The sequence below is a fragment of the Puma concolor genome, chromosome A1, assembly GCF_028749965.1.
Source record: "Puma concolor isolate L17-30 chromosome A1, mPumCon1.1.hap2, whole genome shotgun sequence".
In the NCBI taxonomy this organism is placed as follows: Eukaryota; Metazoa; Chordata; class Mammalia; order Carnivora; family Felidae; genus Puma; species Puma concolor.
Window position 1 is genome coordinate 170064152 of NC_141667.1, and position 13223 is coordinate 170077374.

Sequence of the window (13223 nt, forward strand, 5' to 3'; positions counted from 1 at the left end):
TTATTGTAACCCAAGTTTGTTCCCAGAGGTTGTTACTTTCATCTAAAAAAAAAAGAAAACAGCTTATTTTTAACTTTCCTTACTCAAAGAGGTACGAGGATCAATTCATTTTCTTTGAAAAAAGAAAGTTAAGTTTAAAATTTTAAATTCTATTCAAACTCCGCACAAGCATTTGCAAGCACACGTACCACAGATAGTTATTCAATCTGCGAACACAATTAGAGCCGTTCCTTCAGGTTCATGTGCTTATATCATATTCTGTATTACACAGGCCCACTGAGCATTTTAAGTTATCATGTCATGTAATCTATTTAACACTGCAATCAATTCACAAATAATCCATTTAATCTGGCATTCTGTAGTAAATAACATGACATTCGTGTGACACTATTCCAAATGTGTCTGCTTTAACATAGAAAATTAGTTCCACTTAGTTGAGTATCAATGACCTATTCAATGTACAATGTGCTAGTGCTGCAGTCAGCTTTCTCCTGTTCTTTATCATAAATTTATCTTCTCTTGAAAATATTTAAGCAAGAATATGAGAAATTAAAAAAAAAAAAGCCTTCAAAGGTACATCATGAATAGCTTCACATCACACAAACGCAGAGATTGTTAGACCTTAGCGGGATCTCAAGACATTTTCAAAAGTATTTAGCTCCTCTTCAGGCCTGTAGACAACCTGCTGTGAGCAGGTGGAGAGAAGAAATCATGCCATACAAAGAAACAGGCCAATACCAGTTAGTCGGCAGCTCTGCTCGCAAATGTTCAAACAACGTGACTACGCAAAACGAAAATCTTGTATGTAAAATGCTAACGAGAAACAACACATTAAATCCCAGACAAATTACACTGTAAGAAATGGAAGACTATTTGAGTTGTTCAAAGTAAAACTGAAGAGCCTCTTTGGAGGTTAAAAAGAATGCTTTATAGGAAGAGAGTATATTCACAGAAATTAAAAAAAAAAAAGTTCTATTAGATCAGCATGTTCCACACTACAAGATGCTATGGTGTATGGAGAAAATACAGTGAGTTCAACATGTGCAGAACACTGCGTATCTTTTGTTTCAACACTTAATTGTATGCTGCAGGCAGGATATCATTCTGCTTATTAAAAACAGTCCTAAATTTTGCTAAACTTCTAAGTTAAAAGGTGAAAAGTTTGTCAACTAGAGAAGAAATTCGTCTTCTGTTTAAAAAATGAAGTTAGTTCATCTCCTCTTAATTTTAAATGATAAAAACCAAAACTGCGGTGGACACACAGGAGAGTGCGTAAAAACCAGTACGTTTTGTCTTCTATGAGCACTCTCATTTAGGAAAAGTTTTGTGAGCCATCTAACCCGTAACTGCTAGCCACACTTGGCTACTGGGGCACTGGAATATGACCAGTGCAAGTGAGAAACTACATTTTCCATTTTAATTAATATTAAGTAATTTAAATACAGAAGCTGTGGAACCTATTTTTCTTTACACACAACATTCTGGTAGGGCCACATTTCACATTCATCATTCTGTTGCTTAAGATATTATTGGTATATCAGCATACATATTTCAGGCATAGGTGCTGTTTCTGATATCACATTAATAATTTTCTTCAGATTATTTCATGTTGAAACGCTAACAGTTTGGACATATGGAGTTAAACAAAATGGATTAGTGAAATGAATCTCACTTGTTTTTACTTTCTTGATGTGGCTACTGAGAAATTTAAAATTGCATATATGGCTTAACAGATTTTATTGGACAATGCTGCTTCACTCTATAATTTTTTAAATCAGTAGTTTGGAATAACTAGAGATTTGGAATTACTCTCATACTAATGAGACTTTATCTTCCCATAGTCAAAATGAGAAATGATTGTAGGTCCTCAGATTATACCATTAAGATCTACTTTATAAACATTATTACTGACGGACTCTACATCTACAATGGGGAACTAGTAGGAAAACACTGGTACATACCCAACATAAGAAAAAAGAGAATTACGAAATGCTATCATTTTATTTCCCTTGAATGATGTTCTTTGAGGAAAACTTGGCTTACTTATTAGATGAAGAAATAGATTAAAAACCTATAAAAATTCTAGAGGACCTATAAGTATCTCCAAGAGTTTTTTAATGCTTATATCCTTGATTCTTCAGCATAAATTACTTTGTTTCAAAATACAGGACCTCCTCTTCCTCCTTTTGGATACGTGCATCACTAGCTATATACTTAAAGCTATTAATAATGATTAGAACTTCTGTCCAAAAATAGGATTTTCTAAACATCAGAAGAGAAAAAGCAGCCGCGTGGGTAACTGAAGTAAGAGCTTGTGCAGCAGACTTTACTGAACAATGGGTCATTAGTGATGCTGGGTAAGATACAGCTCAAGCAATGTGCCAATGTTTGCATTTCCCTCATAGAGACAGGGGAAATCAGGAACAGTCTGAGGTGAACCTTTACTATACCTATAGATACCTATCAACAGGTGGTACTGTTTGCCTTAAACAGCTTAGGAAAATAGGAAAGATGTTTGCTTGATTGGAAAGAAACTCACTTCGTAAGCATGATACTTTTGTGGGCAGACCCTTGGGAGCCCTCGTTTGTCTTTGAACTCACAAATACTATGTGATTCCATATCCGTGGGGATCAAACTGCCATGTTATCTAATAGAGTACAGATTCTGCAAATGTTGGAAAGTAAAGAACTAAAGAGAATTGATAAAACAGCTAAGAAGGCTATCCTATGAACATAGCTTAATTTAATAAAGTCTTAGAAGAAATAAAATCTAAATCTTAAAAGTATAGATAAGACAGATTTATTTCTGAAATTATAAAATGCAAGATAACTATCCATGCATTCATCCACTCATCCTTTCCTCCAGCTAATGAGCCGTTCTTCACATGTGCCAGGAATTCAGTATGGCAGTGGGAATTGAAGGTCAAATCAAAACTGAAAATTCTGATCAATTAAAGGAAGTTAGTAACCTATGAAATTCATTTTCCAAATGAGAGTACATGCCAAAATACAATTTTTTAAAGGAATTAATAGATAATATCAAGTTCCTGAGGCTTACCAAGGAAATCCAGGAAAGTCAAAAGATAATGTGATATGATTAGATTTGATTGGATGAATAGGGAGCTAACTCTTAAAGCAAAGGTATGCCTCCTCCCCAACTACTTTATCATTTAATCAGATGAAGTTGTTAACTGCTACTTTTCACGTAGTCACAGGGATTCAATAATAAAACTAAACAGAGGGGCACCTGGGTGGCTCAGTCAGTTAAGCATGTGACTTCAGCTTAGGTCATGATCTCATGGTTTGTGGGTTCAAGCCCCACATTGGGCTCTGTGCTAACAGCACGGAGCCTGCCTTGGATTCTCTCCCCCACACTCTCTCTCTCAAAAATAAATAAAATTAAAATAAAATAGGTGCTAAGTACTCACATATTCTTGAATAAGACTGGCTACACCAAGTAGACTGGTGTACTAGACTGGCTACACCAAGTAGAACATGCTAGGAAACCACAAAACCAACAATTGCCCATCTCCCACCTCAAGAGAATATGAAAGAAATTTAAAAATTGTTTGAAGTTAAATTCTTTTTTTTAATTTTTTTTTAACGTTTATTTTATTTTTGAGACAGAGAGAGACAGAGCATGAACTGGGGAGGGGCAGAGAGAGAGGGAGACACAGAATCGGAAGCAGGCTCCAGGCTCTGAGCCATCAGCCCAGAGCCCGACGCAGGGCTCGAACTCACGGACCGTGAGATCGTGACCTGAGCTGAAGTCGGACGCTTAACCGACTGAGCCACCCAGGCGCCCCTGAAGTTAAATTCTTAAGCTAAGAACTCAAGGTTGAACATTTTAAGCTATGTGAAAGGGATTTTATGAGAATCCCTTGGTTTTCCATGTATCTCCTGGATTTTGAGGGGTATCTAGGTAAGATCAGCAATTGTTTTAGTGACAAAACAGGAAGAGAAGAGTATGGTGAGGCATCGATTTGTAACTATTTCTTGTGGTCTAGACGTGGATTGTACAGAAAAGACTAAGGCTGAGTCGTTATGAGAGAACCTGCTCAACAGAAAAATCTAGAGGGATAGGAATCAGGAGGCTAAAGACAGCTGGAAAAGACAGAGCAGACTTTAAGGGTTCTACAGGTGAGAAATTCTCCCAAATCCACAGAAGTGTCCTTGAGGACACCAGCCAAGTGTCCAACTTTGGATGTTTGACATGCCTCCAAAGTAACGAGTGCCAGGTTACATTAGCCTAGGTCAACCTAGTTCTTCCTGCCATGTTCCTCTCTTGTTTACCCCAGACTGAAACTTTGGACAGACCTCAGATGGCAAACAAGAAGTGAGAGAGGATATAAAGCAAGAGGGAAGAAAGCAACACTCTCATTTTCCCTATAAAATTTCTGTCTGAGGTGGAAATGAGTTCAGGAGGAGAGGTTTTAACAGTTTTGACATTACAATGAACTAGATTTTTATTTTTTTAAATGTTTATTTTTTTGAGAGAGAGAATGAGCAGGGGAGGGACAAAGAAAGAGGGGGCAGAGGATCTGAAGTAGGCTCTGTACTGAAAGTAGAGAGCCCGACACAGGGCTCAAACTCACAAACCACAAGATCATGACCTGAGCTGAAGTCAGATACTAAACCAAATGAGCCACCCAGGTGCCCCTGAACTAGACTTTTAAACACCTCCTCTCCCAAACAGAATACTGCTTGCGTATTCCCTGGTAGCAGCTATACAACTGAGAACTGTATGTGATTTTATGCAGGGGAGGAAAAAGTAGGCTGAGAAAGTGAGTTTAAAAGAAGAGTTGTAAAAAAGTTCCTTTTATTGGGGGCGCCTGAGTGGCTCAGTAGGTTAAGCCTCAAACTCTTGATTTCAGCTCAGGTCATGATCTCACGGTTTGTGAATTCGAGCCCCACATTGGGTTTTGTGCTGACAGTACAGAGCCTACTTGGGATTCTCACTCTCCCTCTTTCTCTGCCCCTCCCCTGCTTGTTCTCTCTCCCTCTCAAAAAATAAACCAAAAAAAAAAAAAAAGTTCCTTTTATTTGCCCTGACAAAGTTTCATTTGTGCAGCAAAGCAGTTATGCGGTAAAACAGATAAAAAGAAAGACAAATATTAGGAAGTACTCAGAATGTTTTCTCAATAACTATCTAAATAAATTTTGTTCTACAATGAGGTACTATCATTTCACACCCATTAGGGTAAGTTTATAAAAGAACAATAAAACCACCAGAAAAGAACAAGTGCTGGTGAAAAGGTGCAGAAATTGGAATCCTTGTGCATTACTGTAGAAATGTAAAATGGTGCAGCTGCTGTAGAAAACAGCACAGTGGTTCTTTAAAAAGGTTAAACACAGAATTACTACAGGAGCCACTAACAGAGGATCGGGATTCACAAAATATGAACTTTTATGAATCATTAAGTAAAAGATGAATGCTCCAATAAAACGAAAAAATGGGCAAAAGCCATGAACAGGCAGTTTGCAGAAAGGAAAACAGGACTGACAATAAATATATTTTTAAAATGCTCATTGTCATTACCAACCTATTATACATTAAAACCACAAAAAGATAACTTAAGTAGTCTGGATATCAAGGGTTACCTAGGATGTGAAGCAAAATTGTTAAAGGAACAGATTCCTGGGTTCAAATCTTGGCTCCTCCATTTATTAGCAGAATGCCTTGGGTGAGCAATTTAGTTTCTATAGGCCTCAAGTTTCCCTAACTCAAAATGCAGGGTAATACTAGTACACTAGATTGGTGTGAGGATTAAATACTTTGATACAGATGAGGTATTATAGGAGAGTCAGTGCCTAACATAGTAAATATACAATAAGGTTTTATTATTATTCATGTTATTGATAGCAGCAGCACTGTTGGTGGACATATACATTGGTACAGCCATACAGGAAAAACCATTTAGCATTACTGTGTAGGATTAAGAATGCATGGTCCTTACAAGCCAACTGTTCTATTGGCTAGCATACTCCTTGGAGAAACGATTTCAAGAGGAAACATAGAAATGTTCAGAGAAGCAGTGTTTGTTCTAAAAACAAAATAAGTAACACAAATATCTACTTAGGGGAGAAAGAATAAATTGTGGTATATTAATAGGACTTACATAGCACGGAAATAGATAAAACTACATACATCCAGATGATCAATCTCACAAACCTAATACTGGAGGAGAAAGCAACTCACAGAAGCACAGAGAAATATGGTGCTATACAATATACTGTTTACAGTTGTACATATATATAACATCCTTAAAGAAAAGGAAGGGAGAGATACATTTAAAAACTGGGATTGTGGTTATCTCTTGGGGCAGGAGGAAGGATTTTAAGTAAGGGGGAATGCAGAGGAAAGTCAGTAATATTGGTAATTTTTTTTCCTTTTTTAATCTAGATGGTAAGTAATGTTTTTGTTGTGTTTTTCTTTAGATTTTATATAGATCAATACATATTTGTGTATATAAAATATTCAATAAAAAAAGTTTAAATGCAGGCACAAAAATCTAGGGGGAAAAAAAACTCCAGCCATTATTACTGTAAAATCACTTGCAAATCACCTGTGATAATATCCATCCTAGTTCTTCTTTGAAACTCATAGCCACATTTTCATAGCTATCTATTTGAAGGTATTGAGCTGAAGTCTTGAGGAACTCAGCCCAAGAAGTCAGCACAGAGAAAAGGGAGTTGGGCACAAATTCTGAAGGTCTGCCCAGGCTTAAGGCAGGTGGAGGACAAATCCACAAAGAACACTGTGAAGCCATCATTCATTCTCCTGTCATTTCAAATCCCTTCCCCACACAATGCTCTGAACAGTTAACATTCTGAGACAAGATGATTTCCCTCCTCTGTTTCTGAAATGCATCCTAACTTCTCTCTTTGTGTCCAGTCTCATTCTCCTCCCATCCTGTCTCCACAATGCAACTTGAACCAAGCTCTTCCTAAACTCCCAATCCTCTCCACAGCATCACTTCGTTTGTGAACACTCGTCCACGAGTCCCACCAGCCAAGGGTGAAGCAGTGGCCTCATTATGTAATTAGCAAGGCTTCCAATGACCTGGTTCCTACTCACTTCACTTTTGCTCCTCACACCCAGCTTATTCTCTGATTGCAAGGGTTTAAAGCAATGGTTTTCAGACTGCTTTCCCCAGACTAGCAGCATCAGCATTACCTGGGAACTTACTAGAAATGCACACTTAGCCCAGGGCTACTAAATGGGAGTAAACTCTGGGGTGGGTCCAACCATCTGAGTTTTAACAAGCCTTCCAGGTGATTCTGAAGCACACCTAAGTTTGAACATATTGGCTTAAAGCATGAAGGAAAGGTACATTATTATCTGAAGAACTCTGATGGAGACAATCAAAAAGTACTATATAGCACAGTGGTTAGAAGGTTAGAAGCTCAGGGGCGCCTGGGTGGCGCAGTCGGTTAAGCGTCCGACTTCAGCCAGGTCACGATCTCGCGGTCCGGGAGTTCGAGCCCCACGTCGGGCTCTGGGCTGATGTGCTCAGAGCCTGGAGCCTGTTTCCGATTCTGTGTCTCCCTCTCTCTCTGACCCTCCCCCGTTCATGCTCCGTCTCTCTCTGTCCCAAAAATAAATAAACGTTGAAAAAAAAATTAAAAAAAAAAAAAAGAAGGTTAGAAGCTCACACTCTGGGGTCCCAGCGCCAGGGTTCAAATTTCTGCTTAGCTTCTTCCTAGCTTTGTAACCACAGAGAAGTTGCTTAGCTTGCCTCAGTAAAGTGTAATGCTTAACAGCACAGGTCCTACAGCAAGCCTGCCTGGCTCTACCTCCTATCAGCCTCGTGACCTTGAGGTCACTTACTTTTCTCTGAGCCTCAGCTGCCTCATATACAAAAGTGTAAATAATAGTACCCACTACATACAGTTGCTGTGAAGATGATATGAATACATGAAATGCATTCAGAACTGTGCCTGATACACAGTAAGTACTGTGTATTACTTACCCTCATTATGTTATTAATTTCATGGGAACCATGTTATAGAGAGAAAGAGAGTCAACAGTGAATGTTAATGTCCATAAAGAGTGAATAAAATCCATCTATTCTGGAAAGGAAAACTTTCTCAGCATTTTTTAGGTCAATGAGTTTGTTTGGTTTTTATCCAGTCTACCATTTACCTCTCTGAATGAATTTATTTCCTTCTGATGAAATGGTACTTAACTAGATGCAACACCCTTCTCCAGAGTGAGGGGGGTCTGCGTGAGGGGTCATTTATTTCACATTAATTTTTTTTAATTTATATTTATTTTTGAGAGAGAGAAAGAGACAGAGCATGAGTAGGGGAGGGGCAGAGAAAGAGGGAGACACAGAATCGGAAGCAGGCTCCAGGCTCTCAGCTGTCAGCACAGGGCCCAACGCAGGGCTCGAACTCACTAACAGTGAGATCATGACCTGAGCTGAAGTCAGATGTTTAACCAACTGAGCCACCCAGAAGCCCCTAATTTTTTTTTTTTGTTTGTTTAAGCAAAGAACTTACAAGAATGACAAGGATTTACTGAACAGTATCCCTATGATAGGGAAAATATTTCTGGGAATTATTCTAAATACATATCCAGTATTAATTTAGCTAGAAACTCTACATATAAAAGTGCCATCAGGCTACCTATCTGCACAGTCATTGAGAAGGAAGCTGAAAATATGATACACTAATTTGGGTAGTAGGAATTTGTATCTTTCTACTGTCAGGTCATATTATGTTACCTGACCAGAAAATGCTGCCTGGCCACAGCACATTCAGGGCAGAGCATATTCTATTAAACATAAACAAATATCACAAAACCATGTTTTTTGAAAACACAATGAATGGATCTAGGTAGTGTGAAATTATGCAGTGATATTTTTTCCAAGGGTCTCAAAGTATTTCACCTCATAATGAGAATATGAAAGAAAATATGAGAGAATAAATATACTGGGGGAAGCCAGAAAACCAAAGCCAAAATATACGACTCGGTCCTAAGCATTCAATGTTTCTTAGAACCATAAAGATAATCTACCAATTAAGCCTGGCTTATAAATTAGTTTAGTCATTAAATATTTACCAGGAAGTTTCTAGACTACCTCTGTCTCTAATAGAGATATATGTGAATCTGGTATAGAGAAGTCTTGATCTGTGATTCTCTTGACTTCTCTAGGTTTTAAAAATCAGTTTCCCGTGTAAAATCAAGTTAAGGGAACACAAAAATATTTTTGTAAAAAACAACAACAAAAAGAATGAGCGTTTAATACTGTGGGGTGGGGGTGGGGGTCTGGATTTTTATCTGCATGTGATCGTCACATGTTACGTGGAGTTCTTTGTTTTGCTTTCCCTGGAACCCTCCCCCTCAACTAGGAGGTGAGCTGCAGGAACTCTGGCAGCACCTCCCTTCGTAGCTTCTACTTCAATACGGAAGCCACCGATAGCAAAGAATATTCAGTCAACTCTGGATTTCAAGTCATTTCCTCAATGTAAGAGATTGTATTTTGCAGGGAAAAGAAAGGTTAACATGTTAAGATCACTGAATTTTTAAAAGGCATCAAGGTGTTCTGGCAAGTCCATCTGAACAGCTCACATTTCTGCTGATCGAACAGTACACAATCTCAGTCACACAGAAAAGGAAGGTAACAAAGTCATATTTTATAACTAAAAACCCACAATGGCAACAAAAATGCTATCTTCCCATGTTTTTAGAAAAACACGCAGGATGCTCTATGTACAACAATAATAATACACTGACACTCCTGGATTGCCTGAAAAAAAGAAAACATCCATTCCTCAGAATAAGACTTGCTTCAAGATCCCCTCAAGAACGAAACAATGTTTTCAACTATGGAATGTATGAGACAGGATAAAATGCAGCCTCTCCCAGCCACTTCTGTCAGTGTTAACCACCCAGGTGCTGGTAAGGATTTTGGACTTGATGGACCCCTCAAAGTAAATCATCAGAACATTTACCTGCACCGTCCTCGGAGTGCCATCAACGCTGACAGACAATAAGGGTGAAGCCAGGTTCCACGTGCTGGTCACATTTAGTTTCGACCCATCAACTTCCACCTGTTGTGACACCAAATAAGACTGTTACCATGAAGAAAGACAGAAAACTGATCTCAAGTTCACTGCCGCATACAAAGCAGCAGCCACTTTAAACAGATGGCTCCCAACAGCCTGTCATGTTTACTGCTCCCGCCATGAGAGACAGGGTCCAACAGGAGTCTTCTTAGCTGTCTCTGGGGAGAGGTGAAGGACCTGGGCACAGCTGCCTCTGGGTACTGAGGTTTCCAGTGATTTCCAGTAAGTAACAAACAGCCTTCTCACTCTAAACCTATCTGGACATGCTACATTTACTGCAATTAGACAAGTAATGCATATAAATTCCAGTGACATTTTGCAACCCACACATCAGGGCTTGCATATAATATCCTCTCCAAGGACCAAGAAAGAACTTTTTCTGTGTTAATTTTAATGAAGGACTGTGCATTGTGATTTTAATTAAACAGAAGCTTTAATTAGGCAAAATTCTTTGGTGTTGAATATTAAAAGTCCATTTGAACTTTGCAAAAGTTGTCATATTTTTGTCAATCTTAAATGACTAATTTCACCAAGTCATCATTTATGAAGATGCAAAAAAAAAACAAACCCATATCTTTTAAAACAGATACTTTTAAGAGAAAAATTCTAATTTCCAAATAAATAATATAAAAGTGAGAGAAAACAAGCAAAGCTAAAATAAAAAGTACTGTTAGTTTCTTTCTTTCTTTCACTCACTGATTCCCTAAGTCTCGTATGGGAGAGCTAAGAGAAAATAACAGTATTACGTCCACAGTAAACCACATAAGGAAGGGATATTTAAGTTTCAAAATAAAACTGTAGCAAAGTCAAGACACAAGATCCCTAACAATTCCCTCTCTCTCTCTCAATTCTCTTAAAAGATACTTATTATAATAAAAGACACACAGATATTATTTAGAAGAATAACTGTATCCATATACATCTATACAGACTTTCTGTTTATCTATTTCCACAATAGTGTGGTCATACAGTCTAGAAGCAAAGACATGCTATTGGCTACATAATGAAATGTCAGCTGGACATACATTATGCACTTGCTTGTTTCTGGGTTCAGGGGCCTTTGGGTCCATACAGCACATTTCAGTAACTGGGAAGAAGGAACGACGGCTTGGGTCTCACCCGGCATTACTATTTGACTTAGAGCTGCTTACCACGCTGGAGTATTTAACCTGTCTGAACTTTAGTTGCCAAACTATAATATGGTAAAACTCTATCTGAAAGGGTGCTGTAATATTTTTTTAATTTTTTAATGTTTATTTAGTTTTGAGAGAGAGAGACAGAGTGCAAGCAGGAGAGAGAGAGAGAGAGAGAGAGAGAGAGAGAGAGAGAGAGAGAGAGAGACAGAGAGAGACAGAGAATCTGAAGCAGGCTCCAGGATGTGAGCTGTCAGGTTGCTGTAATATTTAAAAAATTAACATAAAACAGTCTCTACCGATATTCCTACTATAGTAGGTCCTAAACATTTTTTCCCTTTTCCTGTTTCTAATGGTTCCACTTTCCTTAAATGGGTTTTAAAAATAAGGTCAGATATCATGCTATCTCATAAATTATGTACTATTAAAAAGTAGGTGATAAAGATCTGTGAAGCAGAAAGACTATAGTTTTGAGAAGAGCAACATTTCAAAATTATCTATTTAGATAATTAGCCATTAACTGCCTGGGTGGCTCAGTCGGTTAAGCGTCTGACTTTGACCTAGGTCGTGATCTCGTCATTCCCAAGTTCGAGTCCTGCATCCAGCTCTGCGCTGACAGCTCAGAGACTGGAGCCTGTTTCAGATTCTGGGTCTCCCTCTCTCTCTCTGCCCCTCCCCCACTCTCACTCTCTTTCTCAAAAATAAACAAAACATTAAAAAAATAAAATAATCTATTTAGCACTTCTTCCTGAATTAAATATCTCCTTATGTAATGGAAGAGTTCCAAAAGAAGCTCCCAAAAGATAGTTTTACAAATATTAAGTGCTAAAAATACCTTTTAAAAATGAGAAAAATATTTGCTTTGACATGATTCCTAAATTTAAAAGGTTAAAAAAGGTCAGAGTTCAATTATAAAAGTTTTATTTGTTAAAATGGAAAGTTAGAGGCTGTAAGGAAAGATTTTTTTAATGACAGACATTTACAATTTGTATTTGATACTAATTTTAAGTCAATAGGGGTGACAGAATGAAACTGTAATTGTCATCTTTAGGGGTTCTCAGAGAAAATAACCTAACATACTCAAATCATGCAGAAGAGGAACCACTTTACCACAGCCTAAACTATTTTATGACTGGTTAAACAAAATGCGACATATCCATATAACAGAATATCATTTGATAATAAAAAGGAATGAAATGCTGATACATGCTACCACATGGATGAATCTTGAAAACATGCTAACTGAAAAGCCAGTCACAGAGGATCACAAATTATATAGTTCCATTTATAATGAAATGTCCAGAAAAGTCCATACCAACAGAAAATAAATTAGTGGTTGCCTTGAGCTAGGGGTGTGGGGATGGATGGAAGGATTGAGGGGTAACAGCAGTGGGGCATTGGCTTTCTTATTTGACATGATGAACATGTTCTAAAATTGACTGTAGTGATGGTTACACAGCTCTGGGAATATACTACAAGCCACTTAACTGTACAATTTAAATGACTAAAGTGAAGTATATCTCAAAAAAGCTGTGGAAAAATAGGTAACAAATGAAAACAGAAGGGAGAGGTTTTACTTTTTCAAAAGTCAGAAGCAATATTCTGTGAGAAATTAAAGAATTAGACCTAAAAATTGGATATATATATATATATATATATATATATATATATACACACACACCATGTTCATGAATTAGAAAAGTTTCAGTATTATCAAAATAGAAGTTCTCTCCCAAACTCATATATATATTCAATGTAATTCCAATCAATATCCCAGCAGGCTTTTTTTGTTTTGGTAGCTGATTCCAAAATACACAGAGAGAAAAGCAAAGGATATAAAATAGTAAAGATAATTTTGAAAAGTAACAAATTTGGAGAACTCATGCCATTTGACTTCAAGACTTCCCATTAACCTACAGTAAACAAGATCTGGTGTAAGAATAGAATGAAATGAGAGTTCAGAGACCCATACATAAATGATTAATTGATTAAAAAAAAAAAGTGCCAAAACATTAA

At 37.5% G+C, this 13223-nt stretch overlaps 1 protein-coding gene across 9 annotated transcripts in view; it reads right to left on the reverse strand.

The window, feature by feature from the left end:
- PCCA (propionyl-CoA carboxylase subunit alpha) overlaps positions 1-13223 on the reverse strand; it is a 435628-nt gene that overhangs the window by 91643 nt on the left and 330762 nt on the right. For all 9 annotated transcript variants that reach the window (XM_086708562.1, XM_086708568.1, XM_086708558.1 and 6 more), the window contains one exon: positions 9961-10059. In XM_086708562.1, the coding sequence (XP_086564688.1) occupies positions 9961-10059 (99 nt within the window). The remainder of the gene's footprint in view (positions 1-9960; positions 10060-13223) is intronic.